Source organism: Oncorhynchus masou, chromosome 29, assembly GCF_036934945.1.
Source record: "Oncorhynchus masou masou isolate Uvic2021 chromosome 29, UVic_Omas_1.1, whole genome shotgun sequence".
NCBI lineage: Eukaryota > Metazoa > Chordata > Actinopteri > Salmoniformes > Salmonidae > Oncorhynchus > Oncorhynchus masou.
Window position 1 is genome coordinate 31129823 of NC_088240.1, and position 26334 is coordinate 31156156.

The 26334-nt window shown below is 43.9% G+C and overlaps 1 protein-coding gene across 3 annotated transcripts in view; it reads right to left on the reverse strand.

The window, feature by feature from the left end:
- The window catches only part of LOC135519328 (diacylglycerol kinase beta), a 166679-nt gene that overhangs the window by 36641 nt on the left and 103704 nt on the right, over positions 1-26334 (reverse strand). For all 3 annotated transcript variants that reach the window (XM_064944505.1, XM_064944504.1, XM_064944506.1), the window contains 2 exons: positions 24902-25062; positions 18296-18360 (listed from right to left, as the gene is read on the reverse strand). In XM_064944505.1, coding sequence (XP_064800577.1) covers positions 18296-18360; positions 24902-25062 — 226 coding nt within the window. The remainder of the gene's footprint in view (positions 1-18295; positions 18361-24901; positions 25063-26334) is intronic.

Below are 26334 nucleotides of genomic sequence, written 5' to 3' on the forward strand. Positions count from 1 at the left end.
TTTTATGATCAGATTACAACATCCTTGTCCCCAGGGGAAAGAATTGCCTATCTAAATGGATCTGGATTGTAAAGACGTGGACTCTACTGTCCTACTGAGCCCTGCTATTTCATCTCTTCTACTGTACCTCCCCAGTCCTGGTGAAAGGTTGATGGGCTACACAAAGAAACCTCAGTGAGACAGCTGTTAGGTGTGGGAAAGGAACATCACTGGCTGTGAAGAGAGATTCAAATCCCCAAGGGCAACATGAGCCAGTATTGGGAGTGTGTGTGCTGTGTGTGTGTGTGTGTGTGTGTGTGTGTGTGTGTGTGTGTGTGTGTGTGTGTGTGTGTGTGTGTGTGTGTGTGTGTGTGTGTGTGTGTGTGTGTGTGTGTGTGTGTGTGTGTGTGTGTGTGTGTGTGTGTCTGTGTGTGTGTGTCTGTGTGTGTGTCTGTGTGTGCGTGACAGACAGACAGACAGACAGACAGACAGACAGACAGACAGACAGACAGACAGACAGACACAGACAGACAGACAGACAGACAGACAGACAGACAGACAGACAGACAGACAGACAGACAGACAGACAGTGTCTCGATACTGATCAATCAGACAGACAAGGCTGTACATCTCAGACTGCAAGAATCCGCCTTCAGTCATTCACTGCATGGTCCTACACAACACCTCCGTCTGCACCTCATCCTGTACCAGGCCTCAGAACATTTACTGCTTCCCTGAGGACTTGTTCTACTCAACAACTACAGTGAAAGGCACAAGTATTTCACGGTCAGTCTGGTCAAAACAAAAAGTAATGCGTTTGTACTTCTTCTATGCTAACAAGAAATCAGGTCCATTTAACAGTGTGTTCCAGAAACATGGCAAACACAGGTCGAGCTGTCTTGCTGATATTGACAACATGGTTATTGGTAAAGCGAGCTCTGTTGCCATGTGGGCAAAGCCGGTACCATGTTACTGTTACACAGTGGTGCAGCAGGGCTCTCTAGACTAGACATCAGTGTATTTCAGTACAGTGGGAATAAACCAAACAAACACAATGTGTCAATAAGCTTTAGAGGGAGATATACGCTACCGGTCCAAAATGTTCACACCTACTCATTCAAGGGTTTTTCTTTATTTTGACTATTTTCTACGTTGTAGAATAATAGTGAAGACATCACAACTATGAAATAACACATATGAAATCATGTAATAATCAAAAAAGTGTTAAACAAATCAAAATATATTTTATATTTGAGATTCTTCAAAGTAGCCACCCTTTGCCTTGATGACACCTTTGCACACTCTTGGCATTCTCTCAACCAGATTCATGAGGTAGTCACCTGGAATGCATTTCAATTAACAGGTGTTTCTTGTTAAAAGTTCATTTGTTGAATTTCTTTCCTTCTTCGTGTGTTTGTGCCAATCAGTTGTGTTGTGACAAGGTAGGGGTGGTTTACAGAAGATAGCCCTATTTAGTTAAAGACCAAGTCCATAGTATGAGAAGAACAGCTCAAATGAACAAAGAGAAACGATAGTCCATCATTACCTTAAGATGTGAAGGTCAGTCAATACGGACAATTTCAAGAACTTTGAAAGTTTCTTCAAGTGCAGTCGCAAAAACCATCAAGCGCTATGATGAAACTGGCTGTCATGAGGACCGGCACAGGAATGGAAGACTCAGAGTTACCTCTGAGGATAAGTTAATTAGAGTTACCAGCCTCAGAAATTGCAGCCCAAAAAATGCTTCACAGAGTTCAAGTAACATACACATCTCAACATCAACTGTTCTAAGGAGACTGTGTGAATCATGCTTTCATGGTTGAATTGCTGCAAAGAAACCACTACTAAAGGACACCAATAAGAGGAAGAGACTTGCTTGGGCCAAAAAGCAAGAGCAATGGACATTAGACTAGACATTAGAATTCAAGGCACACTTATCCAGCATGGCTACCACAGCATTCTGCGGTGATATGCCAACCCATCTGGTTATGACTTTCATTTGTTTTTCAACAGGACAATGACCCAACACATCCCCAGGCTGTGTACGGGCTATTTTACCAAGAAGGAGAGTGATGGAGTGCTGCATCAGATGACCTGGCCTCCACAATCCCCTGACATCAACCTAATTGAGATGGTTTGGGATGAGTTGGACTGCAGAGTGAAGGAAAAGCAGTCAACAAATGTTCAGCATATGTGGGAACTCCTTCAAGACTGTTGGAAAATAATTCCACTTGAAGCTGGTTGAGAGAATGGCAAGAGTGTACAAAGCTGTCATCAAAGCAAATGGTGCTATTTGAAGAATCTCAAATATAAAAATACACTATTATCCTGCAATGTAGAAAATAGTAAAAATAAAGAAAAACCCTTGAATGAGTAGGTGTTCTAAAACTTTGGACTGGTATTGTATGCTTTTTACTACATTAGCTAGGTACTTGTAATATACATGTATATCCCTCCAGAGTCTCAAACTGTAAATATAGTTCAAAGCAGCTTGCCACCTCAATAACTACCCCATAATCATCCAGTGTTACTTGAAGACATAGTTCAATGTTCAGTCTTCCTCACACTCACCTCACGGTTCACTAGAAACCTCTGCTCTGTCAATTATAGGATTATGAGCATATTTGAGATCACAATTAGACACGGTTTCAATTCTCAATGAGCCAAACTGCCTAACCTCATTAGCTAGCTTCCACTTGAGAAGCCCTGTAAAAATGCAATTAACTGAAATGTTTTTTTTCTGTCTCTTTTGGACAGAGGAGAGCGCCAGGGAGAGAAAGGTACCTCCACAAGCCCTGCTTGTATCCCCCTGAGTGCTGAGAAAAACCTTCAGAAAATGCACTGAATAAAAGCTGCATTTGGCCTAGGCTCACAGCCTTCTGGCACTAGTGTTTCAGACTCAGAGACCATTTTGTATACTGATGAGAAAAGGGTTTTTCATTCATATGCTTTGAGAGTTCCAGCTCAACATGCAAGGCTGTGCCTGTCTGTATGGAGGGCTGGTGAATGGACAGGAATGGGTTCACAGGTTCAAACTGGGCTAACTGTGGCCTCAGGAGGCAAAGACTGATCAGTCTTCCTGATTGGAGCCCAGCCAAAACACACTGGAGAGAGAACCAACGTTGATGGATGGATTGATATTTAATTACGGGAGGGAGGACATTGTGGCTAGCAGCATCTTAAGGATGGGAAAGGGAGGGGGATACAAACGTAGACCTAGATACAGGTGGTATGAAATGACAGTGTTGTGGTTAAAACAGCGGCTTCAGATTCACAAAAGTCCTTGGGGCACTAAACCCCTACGCCCATTCATCCTTCAACCCCCCCCCCCCCCCCCCCATCAGAGTGATAACCATCTCTCCTAATCCCCAGTGAGAGCAGTGACCAACTGACCTCCCCTCTGCTTCCTCATCACTCCCTCCCTCCCTTCCTGTATCTGTGGTACAGATCAGTCAAAGCTTACCTCGGCTTGCATGGGCAGCAACAGTAGGGTCGTTCCACGAAAATATGACATTGTGCACCAATATTTCATTTTCAAATCCTGTTATATTAAATGAAGTGCCCTTTAATATATGCACCACATGGCAAATTCAAAAATCTGATTTTTAATATGAATAAAGACATCCGCATTTTGACGTTCCTCTGTTTTAACCCCAACATTTCTCCAAGTTTTCACCATCATTGAAAAGCCCTGGTTATTTTGGTGCTTTGACAGTCATTTCTGAAGATGATTATTTATTTAATGTGATTAGTGATTAATCTAATCATACGAAATGTCTATCCCTCACTTTAAGGTCAACCCTGTTACGTGAACTGAAGTTTCATATAAATGGTGAAACTATTCCTTTTGAAAAAAAATATATCAAAAGAAACATTGAACAACTAATAGTCAAATCGTAGTGGAAAAGCAGGTGACCTGCTTCTGCTCTTATTGGCCATTTTGTGGGCCTCATTTATCAACCGTGCTACATTTGTTATTAAATTCTGGCATACAATGAGATTCTAGGTCTAGGAGTTTTGTGCGCCACAAATTATTGGGATTTATCAAACTGTCGCGCGCAACATATATACATATTTTCATTGATAAACTAGAGCCATATTATATTTGTGCGGTTGTGAATGAGTGCTACAATACCTCCTGGAAAACGCCCTCCATTCACATTTTATGGTAACAAAAATGCCCTCGTTTGCAGTATTATTTTGAGATGTTGGAACTGGGCCATGATAGTTTCTAAAAGAAAGTGCAATGGCAAATTTGATCACATTTCTGTAGAGGTGTGGGCAGAATGTTACAGTGACCTTTCCAAACAACAAAATGCACGCTGCCTAGCGAATGCCAAGCACTGGCCGTGCATTCTGCAGGATTGATTGTCCTTTCAAGCAATTTAAAAGTAAATGCTACACTCCACACTTCCATGCAAATTATGAATTGTTGTTCAATATTTTGTATATAAACACAATCATATATTGATATCTCCAGGCTTGGTATAGGCTCTGAAATTAAATAGGTAAGGCTACGATTTCACGCTCCTAATCCTATTGCACAGCAATACTGGAGCCTACCCATACTGTCACATAGGATTAGGTCTACTGTCAAGGCTACCGGTCTATTTACTTTCCAGCATGCTTGGCTATTGAATGAGTGATTGATAAATGGTAGCCTACTATTTGTTGTGTCGTGGGAATCATTTAAACTAGTTATGTCAGAAAAGGAGAGAGACGTCCTGCAATATGATTATGATTTAAGCCTATATAATACAAGTAAAATAAACTTATTAGAGGACATGCAGCTATGCGATCTCCTTACCAATGGAAAATGCATCTGTTTTATCATGAGGCCTACGTTTTAATGTTCTTTTTAGCTTACCATGATTATGGGAGGTGCATCAAACACCTCCCATTTCCCCCAAACTAACAATAAGCCTATTTGCTTGCAATACAGTTGATCAACCTTCTAGAAGTTGTGTTCAAGCAGGGTTTGAGATTTGCGCGGAGATATGCACACTTTCCCGTCAAGTTCAACATTTAAAAATACCAACCATTGCGTGGGAAAAAATGATGCATGCAAGGTCACTTTATTTTGCACTTAATAGGCACTTACTATGCTTTTATTTAACCTCTTGAGATGGGATTTTTTATTTTTTTATTAACTTGAACAATTTATGACAGAAAGTTAAAATTAGGTGAAATAAAACTTTGTTGACTGAGGTACACAACCCAAAAGGTACTTATTTGATGGAAGGACCCAGCAGCCTTTATCTGGTTGATCCTGACTGAGATACAGACAGAGGGAGGCTGTGTGTGTATGGCTGTGCCATGGCTTGCACTGTTACACCCAGAGATATGAGGGGGTGGGAGGCAGAAGAGAGGGAGGTGCTGATGATAAAATGGGCATGAGGTGTTTGGTTTGGAAGTGGGAGATGAGGCGAGACTAGGGAGGGGCTGATGATAAAATGGGCATGAGGTGTTTGGTTTGGAAGTGAGAGATGAGGCGAGACTAGGGAGGGGCTGTGCGTGTGTGAATGCTGGGGAATACTAATCCCAGTAACTAACCCTGTTCTGGGATCTCAGTTAATCCAATCAGATGACCAGTTTACATCAACCTAAAGACCTGCAGTTGATAAAGGTGCTTATTAAGTAAGAGTGATACAATGGTTATCCCAGTTCCAGATCAACTATACTGATTCGTTGGGAGGAGATTCAGTTATAACTCAGGGAAGCCATGTATGAATAATAGTGGAGAGAACGATTTATTTCAGCTTTTATTTCTTCCATCACATTCCCAGTGGGTCAGAAGTTTACATACACCAGTTAGTATTTGGTAGCATTGCCTTTAAATTGTTTAGGGTAGAAATTGGGTGAATTTTGGCCCATTCCTCCTTGCTCACACACGCTTTTTCAGTTCTTCCCACACATTTTCTATGGGATTGAGGTCAGGGTTGTGTGATGGGCACTCCAATACCTTGTCTTTGTTGCCCTTAAGCCATTTTGCCACAACTATGGAAGTATGCTTGGGGTCATTGTCCATTTGGAAGACCCATTTGTGACCAAGCTTCAACTTCCTGAATGATGTCTTGAGATGTTGCTTCAATATATCCACATAATTTCCTCCTCATGATGCCATCTATTTTCTGAAGTGCACCAGTCCCTCCTCCAGCAAAGCACCCCAACAACATGATGCTGCCACCCCCGTGCTTCATGGTTTGGATGATGTTCTTCGGCTTGCAAGTCTCCCCCTTTCTCCTCCAAACATAACGATGGTCATTATGGCCAAACAGTTCTATTTTTGTTTCATCAGACCCGAGGACATTTCTCCAAAAAGTACGATCTTTGTCCCCATGTGCAGTTGCAAACCGTAGTCTGGCTTTTTTTTAATGGTGATTTTGGAGCAGTGGCTTCTTCCTTGCTTGAGTGGCCTTTCAGGTTATGTTGATATAGGACTTGTTTTACTGTGGATATAAATCCTTTTGTACCCATTTCCTCCAGTATCTTCACAAGGTCCTTTGCTGTTGTTCTGGGATTGATTTGCACTTTTCGCACAAAAGTACATTCATCTCTAGGAGGCAGAGCTTCCTGAGCGGTATGACGGCTGCGTGGTCCCATGGTGTTTATACTTGAGTACTATTGTTTGTACAGATTAACGTGGTACCTTCAGGAGTTTGAAAATTGCTCCTAAGGATGAACCAAACTTGTGGAGGTCTACAATTTTTTTCCTGAGGTCTTGGCTGATTTCTTTTCCATTGATGTCATGCAAAGAGGCACTGAGTTTGAAAGTAGGCCTTGAAATACATCCACATGTACACCTTCAATTGACTCAAACAATGTCAATTAGCCTATCAGAAGCTTCTAAAGCCATGACATTATTTTCTGGAATTTTCCAAGCTCTTCAAAGGCACAGTAAACTTCTGACCCACTGGAATTGTGATACAGTGAGTTATAAGTGAAATAATCTGTAAACAATTGTTGAAAAATTACTTGTGTCATGCACAAAGTAGATGTCCTAACTGACCTGCCAAAACTATAGTTTGTTAACAAGAAATTTGTGGAGTGGTTGAAAAACAAGTTTTAATGACTCCAATCTAAGTGTATGTAAACTTCCGACTTCAACTGTAAGTATTCAGACCTGCAGATTGATGAGGAAAATGTTTTATTTAATCAATTTTAGAATAAGGCTGTAACGTAATAAAATGTGGAAAAAGGGAAGGGGTCTGAATACTTTCTGAATACACTGAATGAGTGTCTTCTAAGAAATGTTAGAATAAATTGAATACCTTTAATTCTCACAAAAATCCCTGAACTCCATTAATTATTTGTCTGTGCCAGTAAAATGTTTTATGTGCAACAATTCAGTCAATATCTGATGGATTTTAAATGTTCTAAACGTTTGGAGTATCTTCATATTTTGAAGATTACATTAATCCATTACATTAATCCATTACATTATATATATATATATAATATATATATAAAACCTATATATATATATATGTTGTAAATGTAACAATTTTGATAACCTTGCTATAGACAGTCTCTGCAGATTGCATTGATTGAACTTGATTAATCAATGTGAAAATAATGAAGCAATGCCCCGATTAGCTTGAGAATAATTCATATTGACAGCAGCTGGCACAGCAGCACAGATCCAGGTCAGTGCTCTGTGCTTAGACTGTGAATGCTCTTGGTAGTGCCCAACAAAAGTCTATTGTAGTCTACTACATATTGACTGTAAAGGGATGAATAAAGGAATAAAGATCTTCTCCCCTAGAGAAGGAGGAGCTCCATTAGCCCATTCTGGCCAGGAGTGTTCCATTCTGACATCTAGGTAGGTGTCATTCACAACACCTGTCAAAGCCCCTGCCCCCTCCTCCTTCTGTGGTGGCTGAATTGTAAGAGTGAAATATAATATATCATAATGTCAAAGGTGAGGCTCGGTCTTTTGTTACATTCTTTGACTAAATGCAGCCTAGACGCCCTGCCTCTCTTCTAATCTGCATTGTTACCGCTGGGAAACCATTGGGAAACCGATTGCCCATTGGACTTAACCAAGACCCTACAGTGTCATTGTAATGAGACCAACAAAAGCATCAAGAGATGTTTTACTTTTTTCTCACAGGGCAATCTGACACTGATCTAAAACTTCCTCCCCCTGGGGCCCGACACACACACGCAAGCACGCACGCACACACGCACGCACCCCATTGCATTGTGCTATGTCTCTGTGGTCAATCGCACCAAGGTTCCATGCTCCCTGTGGTCTGACTATTGGGGCTACTGGAACTACTGGGGCTACTGGGGCTTACACATGCTGATGGCTCCTCCGTTGGCTAAGGTGTCAGATCTCACACAGTGGCGAGAGGGGTCGTGTGTGTGTGTGTGTGTGTGTGTGTGTGTGTGTGTGTGTGCGCGTGTGTGTGTGTGTGTGTGTGTGTGTGTGTGTGTGTGTGTGTGGGTGGGTGGGTGTATGTGTGTGAGTGTGTGTGTGTTTGTCTATGACATGGAGCACAACAAAGCACTCAGGCATATAGTCCATTAGGCCACTCACTCTCTGAATTCAGCCATGTCAAAGGTCACTCATTGAGTGATATTTTCTCACCAGTCCCCTCTCTCTCTCTGGCTCTCACAGTAATGGGAGACCAAAGTGCCTGGTAGTCTAATCATCTCTAGATATAGAGCCACTGTCCTGCACCAAAAAAGCCCCAGAAGTTTTACAAACCAAAGTTGATGTGTTAAAGCATTGTTGCAAACATCCTTGGCCAGCAGTGCTACCATTGTCTCTGTGTCCGGAACGCCAGCCAAATGGCACAGACAGAGAGTCAGTTAGTCACAGAGTCAACAGCATCACAGTGTTGATATTCTGGGGAATACTTTCAGAACCCTATGGTCCAAGTAGTGCCCTAGAATAGGGTAGTGCACTAGAATAGGGTGCCAATTGGGATGCCCAGACAGTGTCTATCTTCTGTTGCATAGTTTTACAATGTGACAAAATAACAATCATGATAACCAGCCATTCTGTCAGCAGGTTAACTCCAAATCAAATCAAATTTTATTTGTCACATACACATGGTTAGCAGATGTTAATGTGAGTGTAGCGAAATGCTTGTGCTACTAGTTCCGACAATGCAGTAATAACCAACAAGTAATCTAACTAACAATTCCTAAACTACTGTCTTATACACAGTGTAAGAGGATAAAGAATATGTACATAAGGATATATGAATGAGTGATGGTACAGAGCAGCATAGGCAAGATACAGTAGATGGTATCGAGTACAGTATATACATATGAGATGAGTATGTAAACAAAGTGGCGTAGTTAAAGTGGCTAGTGATACATGTATTACATAAGGATGCAGTCGATGATATAGAGTACAGTATTTACGTATGCATATGAGATGAATAATGTAGGGTAAGTAACATTATATAAGGTAGCATTGTTTAAAGTGGCTAGTGATATATTTACATCATTTCCCATCAATTCCCATTATTAAAGTGGCTGGAGTTGAGTCAGTGTCAGTGTGTTGGCAGCAGCCACTAAATGTTAGTGGTGGCTGTTTAACAGTCTGATGGCCTTGAGATAGAAGCTGTTTTTCAGTCTCTCGGTCCCAGCTTTGATGCACCTGTACTGACCTCGCCTTCTGGATGATAGCGGGGTGAACAGGCAGTGGCTCGGGTGGTTGATGTCCTTGATGATCTTTATGGCCTTCCTGTAACATCGGGTGGTGTAGGTGTCCTGGAGGGCAGGTAGTTTGCCCCTGGTGATGCGTTGTGCAGACCTCACTACCCTCTGGAGAGCCTTACGGTTGAGGGCGGAGCAGTTGCCGTACCAGGCGGTGATACAGCCCGCCAGGATGCTCTCGATTGTGCATCTGTAGAAGTTTGTGAGTGCTTTTGGTGACAAGCTGAATTTCTTCAGCCTCCTGAGGTTGAAGAGGCGCTGCTGCGCCTTCTTCACGATGCTGTCTGTGTGAGTGGACCAATTCAGTTTGTCTGTGATGTGTATGCCGAGGAACTTAAAACTTGCTACTCTCTCCACTACTGTTCCATCGATGTGGATAGGGGGTGTTCCTTCTGCTGTTTCCTGAAGTCCACAATCATCTCCTTAGTTTTGTTGACGTTGAGTGTGAGGTTATTTTCCTGACACCACACTCCGAGGTCCCTCACCTCCTCCCTGTAGGCCGTCTCGTCGTTGTTGGTAATCAAGCCTACCACTGTTGTGTCGTCCGCAAACTTGATGATTGAGTTGGAGGCGTGCGTGGCCACGCAGTCGTGGGTGAACAGGGAGTACAGGAGAGGGCTCAGAACGCACCCTTGTGGGGCCCCAGTGTTGAGGATCAGCGGGGAGGAGATGTTGTTACCTACCCTCACCACCTGGGGGCGGCCCGTCAGGAAGTCCAGTACCCAGTTGCACAGGGCGGGGTCGAGACCCAGGGTCTCGAGCTTGATGACGAGCTTGGAGGGTACTATGGTGTTGAATGCCGAGCTGTAGTCGATGAACAGCATTCTCACATAGGTATTCCTCTTGTCCAGATGGGTTAGGGCAGTGTGCAGTGTGGTTGAGATTGCATCGTCTGTGGACCTATTTGGGCGGTAAGCAAATTGGAGTGGGTCTAGGGTGTCAGGTAGGGTGGAGGTGATATGGTCCTTGACTAGTCTCTCAAAGCACTTCATGATGACGGAAGCATGTGGGAACAGCAGACTGGTGTAGGGATTGATTGAATATGTCCGTAAACACACCAGCCAGCTGGTCTGCGCATGCTCTGAGGGTGCGGCGTTGGATGCCGTCTGGGCCTGCAGCCTTGCGAGGGTAAACACGTTTAAATGTTTTACTCACCTCGGCTGCAGTGAAGGAGAGACCGCATGTTTCCGTTGCAGGCTGTGTCAGTGGCACTGTAATGTCCTCAAAGCGGGCAAAAAAGTTATTTAGTCTGCCTGGGAGCAAGACATCCTGGTCCGTGACTGGGCTGGATTTCTTCCTGTAGTCCGTGATTGACTGTAGACCCTGCCACATGCCTCTTGTGTCTGAGCCGTTGAATTGAGATTCTACTTTGTCTCTGTACTGACGCTTAGCTTGTTTGATAGCCTTACGGAGGGAATAGCTGCACTGTTTGTATTCAGTCATGTTACCAGATACCTTGCCCTGATTAAAAGCAGTGGTTTGCGCTTTCAGTTTCACGCGAATGCTGCCATCAATCCACGGTTTCTGGTTAGGGAATGTTTTAATCGTTGCTATGGGAACGACATCTTCAACGCACGTTCTAATGAACTCGCACACCGAATCAGCGTATTCGTCAATGTTGTTATCTGACGCAATACGAAACATGTCCCAGTCCACGTGATGGAAGCAGTCTTGGAGTGTGGAGTCAGCTTGGTCGGACCAGCGTTGGACAGACCTCAGTGTGGGAGCTTCTTTTTTTAGTTTTTGTCTGTAGGCAGGTATCAGCAAAATGGAGTCGTGGTCAGCTTTTCCAAAAGGGGGGCGGGGCAGGGCCTTATATGCGTCGCGGAAGTTAGAGTAACAGTGATCCAAGGTTTTTCCACCCCTGGTTGCGCAATCGATATGCTGATAAAATTTAGGGAGTCTTGTTTTCAGATTAGCCTTGTTAAAATCCCAGCAACAATGAATGCAGCCTCCGGATAAATGGTTTCCAGTTTGCAAAGAGTTAAATAAAGTTCGTTCAGAGCCATCGATGTGTCTGCTTGGGGGGGATATATACAGCTGTGATTATAATCGAAGAGAATTCTCTTGGTAGATAATGCGGTCTACATTTGATTGTGAGGAATTCTAAATCAGGTGAACAGAAGGATTTGAGTTCCTGTATGTTTCTTTCATCGCACCATGCCTCGTTAGCCATAAGGCATACGCCCCCACCCCTCTTCTTACCAGAAAGGTGTTTGTTTCTGTCGGCGGGATGCATGGAGAAACCCGTTGGCTGCACCGCTTCGGATAGCGTCTCTCCAGTGAGCCATGTTTCCGTGAAGCACAGAACGTTACAGTCTCTGATGTCCCTCTGGAATGCTACCCTTGCTCGGATTTCATCAACCTTGTTGTCAAGAGACTGGACATTGGCAAGAAGAATGCTAGGAAGTGGGGCACGATGTGCCCGTCTCCGTAGTCTGACCAGAAGACCGCCTCGTTTCCCTCTTTTTCGGAGTCGTTTTTGGGTCGCTGCATGCGATCCATTCCATTGTCCTGTTTGTAAGGCAGAACACAGGATCCGCATCGCGAAAAACATATTCTTGGTCGTACTGATTGTGAGTTGACGCTGATCTTATATACAGTAGTTCTTCTCGACTGTATGTAATGAAACCTAAGATGACCTGGGGTACTAATGTAAGAAATAACACGTAAAAAAAACAAAAAACTGCATAGTTTCCTAGGAACGCGAAGCGAGGCGGCCATCTCTGTCGGCGCCGGAAGTAGTGGCAACCTCTCTCCTTTTCGTAGGCCCAGTGGCATTTGGGAACAGCATAAATATAATGATTGACTTGGTAACCCACTGACTGGAATTGTAGCAATAATCAAGCCACATGAAATAAAACACAACTCCCCATGCGAAAGTAGATTTTATCTTATTTCTAAAATTAGAATAGAACTGAAATAAAGACTAGAATGTGTCCTCCCCATATCTCTTTATCCACTGCTCCTCTCTGGCTCTCGGTCTCAGGCTCTCGGTCTCAATCTGTAAGGCACCTAAGTGCCGAGACAGCACAACCAGATCTGGGTCCAGGCTATCAATCTGTGGCAGTTCACAACAGTTTTACGACAATATCCTGATTAACCTGAGGTATGCTGTAATATCTCTGCCTGTCTGTTTCAACCATCCTTCTACCTCCTGTTGTTCTGCCACGTGTCTTTGGATGAATGGGGAGAGGAAATCTAGGTCTGAGACTTAAGTCTTGTCTTGCGCATGAATTATTAAGTTTCAAACTGGTAACAAGCTTCCCCCCTCCTTCTTTAGAACTTCCATACATGGACTAGCCTACATATGGCTAATTAGACACAGTGGTAAACAACAACAGAGGCACCCATGTGTGTATGTGTGTGTCATAGATACAACATGAAGAGCTGCAACAGGGAGATAGGACTCTAAATCAGTCACTGTCCCTCTCAGTCACAGACCACCTGCTGACACATACTTAACTGAACATCACAACAAAGACAAAGTAAAAGAACATCCCCTAGTCACCAAGGTAAAGGTTCAGTGTTGGCCTAGATTATATGTCCCACATACTGTACCTACCAACTCACCGACAGACACACACACAGAGGTACACATTAGCACGCACCCACACCCACACACTTTCACTTCCGGTTGTGTAAAGCACCCCACCGAGTGCCTTGTAGATCAGTTCCAAACAGTCTGCCAGGCTCACTGGCAGCAGCAGCAGTAGCAGCTTTACAGGCAATAGTTCTCCACTCACCTCTCCTGAGCCAGCCACTACACACAGCCCTCTTTGAACCAGCCGCTGCACGCACACACACACACACACACACACACACACACACACACACACACACACACACACACACACACACACACACACACACACACACACACACACACACACACACACACACACACACACACACACACACACACACAGCAACTGCCATCAAAGAGGAAAGACAGGCAGGCCATACACTTCCAACTGCATTCTCAAAAGCCCATCCAGCTTTGGGCTATGTTATGTGTGCTTTTACTGCGCATCTCAATGGAAGTCATCAGTGAGTAGAGGAGGCATCGGGTGAAAGTGGGGGGGGGTGGGTTAAAGACAAGCAAAGACTGGAAATGAAAGAGATGAACATCAAAGGACTTACGATGCACTGTAAAAGACCACTGGGAGGGTGTGTGTGTGTGACGGGGTGGGGGACAATCCAGTTCTGAGAAACGTCTTTATTTAAAAAATCCACAAGGTATTTAGTACATACAGTACAGTTTAGTCACACATCGAGACATCATGACATCACTGTTGCTGCCCATTAAGCCCGTCAACCTCCCAAATGATGTTCCTCTTTCCCTCAATTGCTGCAATTTGACACAATGGGACATAATTGAGCCTAGAACTGTGATTTGGTTCTTACACTTTGTCCCCTTTCCTTAAATAGAGATGACAGCTTCAACCTCAGTCAGTCAGGGAGTCTCTCTCTCTCTAAGGGGCTTTATTGGCATGAAAAACATGTTTACATTGCCTTTCTCCCAATAGATATGGGATTTCATATAAATTGGATTTGCTTTTGAATTCTTTGTGGATCTGTGTAATCTGAGGGAAATATGTGTCTCTAATATGGTCATACACTTGGCAGGAGGTTAGGAAGCGCAGTTCAGTTTCCATCTCATTTTGTGGGCAGTGTGCACATAGCCTGTCTTCTGTTGAGAGCCAGGTCTGCCTATGGCGACCTTTCTCAATAGCAAAGCTATGCTCACTGAGTCTGTACATAATCAAAGCTTTCCTTAATTTTGGGTCAGTCACAGGGGTCTCTCTCATTCTGATGGTTTGGTGCCAGATAAACAACCTCTCCCTCAACGTTAGCAAAACAAAGGAGCTGATTAGGGACTTCAGGAGGAACCAGGCTGGACACGCCCCCATCCTCATCAACGGGGCCACCGTGGGAGATGGTCAATCACTTCAAATTCCTCTGCGTACACATCTCAGAGAGGCTGAAATGATCTAACCACACGGACACCGTAGTGATAGTCAACTACATTCTTTCTCCTGCTGCCCCCCCCCCCATTCATCACTGTTGCAGTTGTTAATACGTATATCATTACTTTTTTATTACAATTTTAATTGTTTTTTTTATGGTCATGCTGCTCCCCCTATGGCCATTCCCCCCACCTCTTAAACAGTCTTTACTCTGTCTCCACCAAATGGACATTAATTTATTCATCACTGCCACAGTTGTTATTTAAATGATAATGCCTGAGAAGCTGGTGTTTGGAGGATATATCGGTATGGGTGTTGTTAGGCCGGAGACGAAATGGAGGGCTGGCAAACCGTACCAATATATCCTCCAAACACCGGCTTTGAGTGCCTTATCACTTTTAAACAACTGGTTAACAACATATTCAAATAATGATTGACATGTTTTCATTAAAAACGTTATTTTTCTGAATTTATTCATACTATTTCATCCTTCCAAAATATATAGTCCCGACCCAAATCTAGGGTTGCTACCCAAGCACACTGGTTGTTCGTTCTATCGGTTCGGTTGCCAGAGACGTGTCCGTCGTTCATTCTCAATGTTCCACTGTTATACTGGCTGGGAACGTTCTTATCCCTTGCTAGCTAGCCAATTAAAGCTAACTTACAGTCACATCAAATTGCTGCCAGAATAACAGCAAAGTAGCAGCATTTGCATTTGCTGTTTTCTAGTGACATGTATTTGGATAATGAGCTAATGTGGCGCAATTTCACCTGGAAATCGAAAATGTTTTGTTTATATATTTGTATTTTTTTATTTGTATATATACATAAAAATTATGTCAGCTGATTCATGATTTCAACTGGCTGATTTCTCAAGGATGATCAATGGAAACAGGATGCACCTGAGCTCAATTTCAAGTGTCATAGCAAAGGGTCTGAATACTTATGCAAATAAGGTTTTTCTGTTTTTTATTTTGAATACATTTGAAAAAAATTCTAAAAATGTGTTTCCACTTTGTCCTTAAGGGGTATTGTGTAAAGATTGATGAGGAATAACATTTATTTAATAAATTTTATAATAATGCTGTAACATAACAAAATGTGGAAAAAGTGAAGGGGTCGGAATACTTTCTGAATGCATTGTATATAGTATTATTTCTATTGTTGTTTTTTACGACCATTTTCAATATTTTATTTCACTTAGTCCTGCATATTGGAGCTCGAAGCCTAAGATGTTCACTGTACCCTACAATCACACCTGCAACCCTGTACATTAAACACTCTGAATCTGAATCTACCTACGTCATGTGAAGCAAGCCTCCATTGTGTGAACTGACATTGACAGGCAGCATTTAGTCATAATGTCTGTCTGTCTGTCTGTTGTAAGGAAAATAACCCTTTGATTAAATATACTATAATGTGACGTAATCATAAAAAGTTTAAAAAAACATTATGCAAGGAAAGTTGAAGGCCAGAGCTGGAGCCAGTGTTCTAAATGATTCATGTCATTCATTTGACTGGTAGTAAGAGTTGCGTGGATTCCGGCTGCTTCTAATATGAGCATTACTATTACACAAGGACTGACTGGCAAGGAATTCAATGGAAAATATTCAGTCCTGTCAGGATTTTGTGATTCTGTGAGGACTTGTAAATTTGTCCAATCACTGCACTATTACTGCATAACAAAAAAAAAAAAACAGTTAAATGAGCAACAAGCTCTCACACTGCAGAATTAGACATTTATCTACATTCCTCCAAATGTCAAATTTCAAAGTTGTTACAAATGTCAAACTTCTAAGTGTTTTGACACCCTGGGTTGACTCCCCCTACTCAGTATTATTCCGTTTCTCCAAATGTTAAACTTCTAATTGTTTTTGACACCCTGGGTTGACTCCCCCTACTCAGTATTATTCCGTTTCTCCAAATGTCAAACTTCTAAGTGTTTTGACACCCTGGGTTGACTCCCCTACTCAGTATTATTCCGTTTCTCCAAATGTCAAACTTCTAAGTGTTTTGACACCCTGGGTTGACTCCTCCTACTCAGTATTATTCCGTTTCTCCAAATGTCAAACTTCTAAGTGTTTTGACACCCTGGGTTGACTCCTCCTACTCAGTATTATTCCGTTTCTCCAAATGTTAAACTTCTAAGTGTTTTGACACCCTGGGTTGACTCCTCCTACTCATTATTATTCCGTTTCTCCAAATGTTAAACTTCTAAGTGTTTTGACACCCTGGGTTGACTCCCCCTACTCAGTATTATTCCGTTTCTCCAAATGTTAAACTTCTAAGTGTTTTGACACCCTGGGTTGACTCCCCCTACTCAGTATTATTCCGTTTCTCCAAATGTTAAACTTCTAAGTGTTTTGACACCCTGGGTTGACTCCTCCTACTCAGTATTATTCCGTTTCTCCAAATGTTAAACTTCTAAGTGTTTTGACACCCTGGGTTGACTCCTCCTACTCAGTATTATTCCGTTTCTCCAAATGTTAAACTTCTAAGTGTTTTGACACCCTGGGTTGACTCCTCCTACTCAGTATTATTTCGTTTCTCCAAAAGTCAAATTTCTAAGGTTGAGGGTTAATGTTTTGGATAGGGTTAAAACATGAAGTTTAGGCACTCATTCCAAAGGGTTAAGGTAACGGTTAAGGTTTGGGATAGGGTTAAAACAAATAACAACAAAAATCTTCTGATCCACATCGCCCTAGCAAAACCCAAGCCTACTTGATGGTAATAGCGCTCACTGTTGCCCCTAGTGTCCGGTTTTGAAGGCACTTCCCGCTGAAGCCACTCTTGAGCGATCTGCCTGCAATATTATTGCATAAATCTGACTGATCACTGCAGTACAAAAAAGGGCTTGCAATTTCAACCTATCATCACACATTTAATAAAAAACATTTTTAACTAGGCATGTCAGTTCAGAACAAATTATTATTTAGAATGATGGCTACCGGGGAACAGTGGGACCGGCCTTGTTCAGGGGCAGAACGACAGATATCTTTTACCTTGTCAGCTCAGCACCTTTCGGGTACTGGCTCAACGCTCTAACCACTAGGCTACCCGGCTCCCCACATTTACTGCATAATATTGTTCAATCAAGCCACAAGTTAACAAATGTTTTCCTTCGTCAGCGAATTTGTGACAAATTGGACAATATCTTTGCATATTACCATGCAAAATGTCAGAAATGCCTCAGTAAAATAAAATATTTTTACAAATTGTGTACAAACTGGTGTGCGTAACTACTTCCTTAAATGTTTGACCCATGTACAAAATTTCACAGACATTGCATCAGAACAGGACTCAAAATGGTAGTAAGGACCGGCCAGCCAGCCCGCTTGTCAGTTAGCATAGACACTGTACTTTGGCTGCATGGATCCCTTCTTTATGTCACAAAATCAGATAGATAGTTTCCATTACCATCATAGACAGAAGCCAGGCAATGCCAATCTATTGATGTCACTAAGCAGGCAGGGTTTTTCCTGACCATTGATTATTCATTTCTTCTAATATGCTATAGGTTTTCCCAGCATGGAGGGACTCTATCTGGTTGATGGAAGTTGAGAGCAGCTAATGAGTAGTGACCATTCACTGTGTCAGTAGCAGCTTGAGACAATACAGTAACACCAATACACCTTAAGTTAAGTGAAACAAAGTCTATATCAATCTCTCACCTGCTGTTGAATTTCTCTGGGTGCTTCTCTCTCATCAAGTGGAAGCGATGAGCGATGGACGCATCCTATAGTGGGAGACATAGAGCAGTTTTAAGCTACTACTGGGGCATCACCTTTGTGCTTGTGATCCTGTGCCTATGTGATCCTAGGACTGCGCTAGGGATGATAACAGGGTTAAAAAGTCACCACCTATCCCCCTGCCCTGCCTACCCCCGTGTTGTGTGTTTGACCCCAGCCCTGGATTACCTCTGGGGGTAGGGGGTCAACGTAATCAGTCAAATGGCTCCAACACTAGGAATGACCCCACTTATAAATATAGGGTATGTGTGTGTGTGTTCTCCAGAGCCCGTCTTAGCTCTGCCATGACCTGAGGCCTGAGGGCAGGGTGATCTCACTCATATTAGTCTTGTGTGGTGGACAGAGCACAAAATGAGAGATGGTGACTGTACTGTAGGATAAAAAGCATCACGCTGGATGAATAAGTGATTTTACTAGATGGGGAGGAGAGGTTATCCGATAATGGACAGGCAGAGAAGATGGGGTATGGAGGAAATGGTCAATGCGGCAATGGACGTCATGTCCTGAAAGATAGACACCTGGCTTCCTACCAGTTGTGGTGATGGTGATGATGGTGGCTATGAGAATAGTTACTAGACTGCAATGAAGATGGCAATTATTTTTGGCATTTTGATCTGCTCATAGAAATAAATGGACAACGAACCTTTGGAAAGGCCATCAGGTCAAACCTATTCTCAACAATGGAAAAAAGTCTTGGCGACATTGCTGAAATTGAAACTAGAGCACATTCTGCTAACACAAAGAATGATTAAAGCAAAGACAGAATGTCAAAAGAGAGAGAGAGAAGAGGAAGAAGAGAGAGATAGAGAGAGAATGAGATATTGCCAGAGAAAAGATGAAGGAGAGATCCAGAGAGCAATAGAGAGAGAGAGCGAGAGAGAAAGCCATAGAGAATGAAGGAGGGAATAATTGACAAATCAGACCTGTCATTGTAACAGATCTGCTCCTATATTTAGACTGGAGGCAGGCAGGCAGTCGAATGCTGACTGGCAGGCAGCTCAACACTACCACATCCTGCAGTCAGCAGGTCTCTCTCTCTCACTCTCCCCTCTCTCCCTCCTTCCCTTTCCTTTCCCACCACATGGGACAGAAGGAGGAAGTGGGACCAGACCCCTGCGTGCCAGCCACTGCCCTAGGGACCAGAGTTCAGGTCGCCATTCAGCCTGGCACAGGTCATGGCACTAATAGGAAGCGGACCTGCAGCCCTACAGAGAGACCAACCATCGGTTGTTGGGGCATTGGTTGGATACCTGCCCGCCTGTGCAGGTGTTTCAGCGGTCGCCAGAGAGGAGACCGGAAAAGATTGGAAGGTTGGGGGTAAGGCACGCCGCATCACCCTCCCCCCACTATCCTCTGGAGCCTGTGTCATCTCCAGGGCTCTTCCTCCATCAAACTTAACACATGTCCCACAACATCATCAACTAGTGGGTCCCAAAATAGCTCTGCACCTGCCCACTTGGTCAGGCTCTTTGGCTGTGAATATGGGATGCATTTAAACTGGAACCTGGGGGGACAGGTGTTATTGGAGGTCTGGATGAAAACCACACACCATACGCCAAATACTAGGCATAGTGATTACAAAATAGGTGGATGCAGGGAGTTGGTTTGTTGTTAACCTCTGGGCCTTGAGCCATGTTTAAAAAAGGGAGGGAGAGAGGTGGGAAAGAAATCATGACATTTGTTTTTATTGAAGGACTGCATGTCCTGTATCTAGGACAATACCTTAATGTGACTCGCAGTGTCACAGTATCACAACAGCCTCCGAAAAAACACAACAAATAGCAACTATATGTGACACTGGATTGTGTCCAGTGCTCCTAGAGCAAGCACCGGCCAGTAGCCTATACTGTCCCCAAATACTGTCACTGTAAATATGTGACATTTGCTATCCACCATAGTTGACTCTGTGTGACGAAGGTTGTTTTGATCTTGCCATTTGATGTTTGGCACATGGTGGGGGAGGGAGGATGGGGAGTGGACAAACAAACAAATCACTCGCTGGAAAATAAATGTCACCTCAGAACCATTTCTATCACAGCCCCCAGATAGAGGTAGAAATGGGTTGCTTTTTCAACCCATTTTGGTTGGTGCCCTTTCGGGAACATCAAAGTGTGATCTGGGGAAAAGTGGGTGTCACCCCTATCTCCCCCTCTCAACCCTCACCTCTATCCCCCCTCTCAACCCTCACCCCTATCTCCCCCTGTCAACCCTCACCCCTACCTCCCCCCGTCAACCCTCTCCTCATTCTGCAGCACTGGGACATACTTCAAAGCCATCCATCCAGTCCAGTCACCCATTGGTTCGGGGCATCACACTCTGCAATTTGACAAATACAGCTCTACAAAACTGTTATTGGTTGGTTTCCTGGATACAGATTAAGCCAAGGCCTGGACTAAATTCTAAATTGAGAATTTCCATTGAAATTGCTTTTGAATAAGATAAATTAGGATGGTCAAACGGAACCGGAGCTCTGGATCTGAATGCCCATACAGGGTCATAGTGAGCCTATTGTAGCAAGCTGCTGTGCCTCTGTGCCTGTGTGGAGTCCATCTGTGCCCCTGTCATCATAGCTGTAGGTAGCAGGTGCTAACGCTAACGCTGGGGACCTGTTCCTGAGAGAATTGTGTTTTTATGTAAGCAATGCATTCTGCTTATATACAGTATCTTTGTGTGCTTGTGTGCGTGTGTGTGTGTGTGTGTGTGTGTGTGTGTGTGTGTGTGTGTGTGTGTGTGTGTGTGTGTGTGTGTGTGTGTGTGTGTGTGTGTGTGTGTGTGTGTGTGTGTGTGTGCGTGTGTGCGTGTGTGTGTGTGAAAGGGAGACAAGTATTTTGTGTGAATATGTGGGTTCATTTTGTAAAAGGGTTTATACTGTAACTTTGTGTATGATGTGTACCTATGATGTGTTTCTGTGTGAGTGCATGTGTGTTCCGACAGGCATAGAGAAGAGTACTGGGTGTAGGGTTGTTTCCCTCCCTATCTTCAAGACCCAGCCAGGTGTCACTCAGCACTGTCATTCATTACCGCGGTAACCTGGTCTGAACCTGGCAGACGCTAACTTCCTGTCACTGATACTTCCCCTGACCTTTGGTGTTGCCAGCACTACTCCTCCGCCTGCACCTCTCTCTCTCCCATCTTTATCCCCTCAGTCTAACCTTCACTTCCCTCTACCCTCCCTCGAGGCCTGGCCTGGCTGTCCCCTGAGTAAGCACTACCCACCCTGCTGTCAACACACAGGACAGGTCACTGTGGATTGGATCCACAGACCACAGAGTAACAAGGTGGGTAAGTAGCAATAGCTAACGCTTAGCTAGAGAGCCAGAGAGCATTACATGGTAGAAGGGTCAGAGCCAGTCCCAGGCAATCTCCACTTCTCATAGCTAGGCATAGAGCCACGCTTGGAGAGCAGATAGCTTGTTGATGGCAGGACCCGTTTCATCATTCTCTCGTACCCTGGAGAGATCGGCTTCCTCAAGCTAAGGGGCTGGGGTGAGAAAGGGGTGAGGTGGCTTCTTTAATGGCTGCTGACATGGTGTGATTTCCCTCTCACTAATTCCTCACACAGATTATTTTCAGGGTGAGGGTTAGGAATGGGATCACTCAGGGTGCAGGGATGCAATACATTATAGGAGTATATGGAGTGCCTAATACATACAGTACTGTAAAGGCACGGCAGGGAGGGAAGTCTTGGGGATTTCCGTGGGGATGTGAGACTGAAGTGGGGCTGAATTGTTTGAATTACAGGGGTTTTAAGAGGGCAAGGCAAGGTAGGGAAGGAAGGAAGGAAGTCTTGGAATGCAATATGGGGATGTGGGATTGAAGTGAGGCTCAGGATTTGGGGTTGAAACCCAAGGCGCCTGCCATATATACATGTAGACTCCTCTCTCATTTGATCAGTGTGTTAGGGTTACAGTAATGACTGAGGGTTAATGTTAATGTAGTGTCTGTATGGTGAAATAGATCCAGAATGGCTGACATGAAGCCGTCTTGTCAAAGAGTTGGTTTCCTGTGGACAAGCTTCAGTCATTGTATCCAGACTAAAGTTTGACAGTGACCAGAGAAGGATTTTATATGAGCTCTTCTCAATATGGATTTATGGTTGACTCTTCTTAGGATGTATGTTGTATGATTTTGTTAGATTTTATTTGTTATTTAATATGATCAAGTTTTAGTGTGTACTTAGTGCAGAGCACTGATGCCCAAGCGCAATACAAAGTAATCTGAGGCAGGGAACAGATTAGCAATACCACAAAACACATCTTTATCTCTAGCCTAGAGCATTCTCTTAGTGACAGTCAATATGGCTACCACGTCATCCTCAATTAACTCACTGCAACAAGAAACAGATGACAGTTGAGATTCGAAAATTGGCCTTGAGAGCGCCAACGCCATGGCAACCCAATCCCTGTCCCGGGAGGGGAAGGTCTGTGACTGTGATGGCAGGAAGTGATGCCCCAATATGGATATGGACATTGAATCTGATTCGGGGCTGTTAATGATTACATCATGATACGGCGTGAGTCATCGCGCTAGCGCTCGTTTGCTCAGGTGTCATTGGTGCACAGATATGCAGCCATCTGTCCTTGGCAACTGAAGCCATGGAGATGAGATCTGTTGCCCTGTTTCAGGGCCATGCCATGCCGCATTAGATCAGGGCAGAGAGCTAGGACTAGCCTACAGCAGACCAAAAGCGCCATCAACAACATGGGAATGGCATTGGGCATAGTGGATTACATAAACACAGAATCCTTCGAAGGGATCAGTTTGAGCTTAAAAGGTCCTCTCAGGAACACAGAATTGAGATATATTTGAATGTAAATGGACTGTAAATCACTGTTATATCATCAATAACAGTTTTAAATGTAGCCAGCACTTCTTTAAAACTGGTGTACAGCCAGGGTAAATGCTTGACAGTGGCTGCAACCAAAGTTTGGACCATCCTGGCACTGGCACTACCACCCACCCGGCCCACATCTGAATCCCACAGAGAGGGCATTGTCCCCTGGCCGCCCCCTAGCCTGCATCCTCTGGCCCTTCTGACACAGGCATTACACAGTGGAGAAAGACCCATTGTCTAGATATAAAGGTCAGAGGGTTGGTCGTTTGCTAATAACATCCACATTCTAATTAAACCATTTTGTCTTTCCATTCGATCAGCAATATGCTGAAAATTATGAGACAAAGTACTGATCCCAGTCAACTGCTTTCAATATTGTCATTGTTGGCAATACAGGACAAACATACAGTATATGGGTCCAGCAGGCTAGGGTGTACTCATAGCACAGCAGTAACAGGATGGTAGATTCATGTGTTTGGCAGAAACCTGCTGAATATGTGGCAGGCTTGGGACCAGTGGGAGGCCGGGTTGCATAACATCACAATAGTGCCTCGTATCCCTGCCAAGTTCGCCCCTTCCTCCCTCATCCTTGTCCTACCTGTGATTGGTACATAATATGTCTGGACCAATCAAACTTCGGCAAAGTCTCACTGTCTACTCCTGGCTGTTTGTGTATTTTTAGGCTTCCCTGCAAAGGAAAATAAAGAGAGGAAAGACCATAAAAGGGATTGCTTTCTCAAATGAGGTGCTGCAGGCACCTTACTGTTAAGCAACCATAGATTTGATAACAGAGATATAAAACATCCATCTGAAGTGTCAGGGGTTGATTGAGGGCGACATTAAGACAACAACTGAGACAGCACCCATTTGACCTTGTCCTTCTGGTCCCTCTAGTCTAATGCGTTTGAGGCATGCCCATGGTAATTTGTTTTGAACAGTGGGACTGTGAGGAGAGCGATAAATGGTTGCTAAGCAACAGGGACCAGGGCGATGCTGGTTCCTTCCCATTAAAAGGGGAAATACAGTAATTAACCTGCCTGAGAGGCTTAAAAACCTCTGGAGATTCTGCAAATTGTTTAACTCCTGCTGGGATAGGCAATCCCATACGGAGGCATAGTACTGAGCCTATGTCCCAAAAGAGAAATCGCCCCGGGGGATGGGGGGACATGTGGACTGGGCATAAGGTAGTCGAAGTCCCACTATAATACAACTCAGTCTTCATCTTTTATGGATTCCTAATACTTGCCTTGAAATACCTTCATAAAAGATGGTGAAGAATTGTCCTTCCACGTATCCTTCCACTTATACTGTGTTTTCAAAATACCCATGTACCCCTCAAAATAAGGCATAATAAGTCATGTCGTACTGTGTAGAATTGTAGGAAATTTGTTTTAAAATGTCAAAGCAATTCTGGGGAAGGACCATCGGAACCCCTATCTACACCACAATTTGACCATTGCTATGTCCTGCTTATGGTTTGAACTGAATATGGAGAGCCAGGCATGTAGGATTGTGTGTCTGTTTTAAGGATAAGAATTTGAGGGTGAAAATTGGTTCTGCATGTCAACGAACATTTCCTGGTGAAACGAATAACTAGAGTGTGTGTGTATGTGAGTGTGTGTGTGCATGCATGTATGGATGTCTGTTTACGTGTGTAGTGTGTCTATGTTTAGAGGTGTGTGCTGTTCTCGCACCACTCCAATGGAGAAGTAGTTGTTGACGATGCTGTTGGGGACAGGGTCTCCCTTCTCCTCCTTGTCAACAGGGACGATGTCAATGTTCCATCGGTCCAGAACCATCTCTGTGCTATGCTCTATGTCCCGCAGGAACTTCAGAAGACTGCCTCCTTCATAACCTACAGGAAAGGAGAGAAAGACAGGTGAGAAGTCAGACATAGGACACAATGAGATAAAGCCATCAAAGCCATCACACACACTAAGGTCACCCACACTCTCAGACCCGGGCTCTCAGACCAACTTTTATAAATGCAAGTAGGTCTAGTATTCATCAAGTTGCATAGTGCTTTCTGTATTTAATTTAATGTGAGGTTAAAGGCCTTCGATTCCTAGAAGCAAGCAAAGAGAAAAAGGAAATGGTTTCAAGGGAGTACCTCTGAAAAGACCCACAGCCCTCTCCTCCTGCGTGTCTCCAGAGGACTAAGAAGTCGTCACACAGTGAATGACAAAACAGCCTAATGGTATAAGTGTACACAGTAAAGTCCTCATTGTGGCCTTATGTCCCAGAGGGGATGAAGAGGAGCAAGTAAGTAAGTCCAATGCCAGGAAATAGAACTCCAACCAACTGACGGGCTTCTCTGAGAGAGTGTTGGTAAACAGTATGAGCCTACACAATAGAGCCATCATTACACTGTGCCCAAACCCCATCTCGGGCTCCGGTAACCAGGTCCTCTGTGTCTGAGACCCAGTGGGTCTGAACCACAATGACTCTGATGATGATTGTGCTCAGTGCTGCTGAGAGGTGGGCCGTTAGTGTTATATCACTGGCTGTCATGGGGGTGTGAGCGTATAATGAGGACCCATCACACTGAGAACACCAGGGGACTCTGCCACTTACGTCCTGAGAGCCGGGGCCAATGTGTGATGACACATGTTCCCCCCTCCTGTGCTACTAACACATGATGACTGAAGGGAAAGGAAAACTATTGCTACCTCCCTCTCTAAACAAGGCTCATGGGGAGCTCCAGGGTTTTGAAGAGGACGTCACGCTGAAACACGTTCGTTGTAATAATAAAGAAACATCTGAAATCTACTTCTACTATTTGTCCTCCAGGAGAGGCTGAATATTCTCCTATCTCCTAGCCAGGGGCCATGTGTGATGACACTTGTTCCCCCTCATGTGATCTCCAACAGTCTGAGCTCACACTTATACCAAATCACAGAGGGAGAAAGCAATGAGGATGTAATGTAAGAAGTCAATTAGCATACTTCATACCCTGAATATTAGACAAACAATTCACAGACTACTTATACTCATTCATGTTTGCAAAAGCAAAGGTATATTCCAATACCCATGACACACACAGGCTAACATACAGCCCAATCCTGCCTCATATAATTACAATAGGCCTATACCATCTGTCATATAACATCTACCACTTAATAGGAGA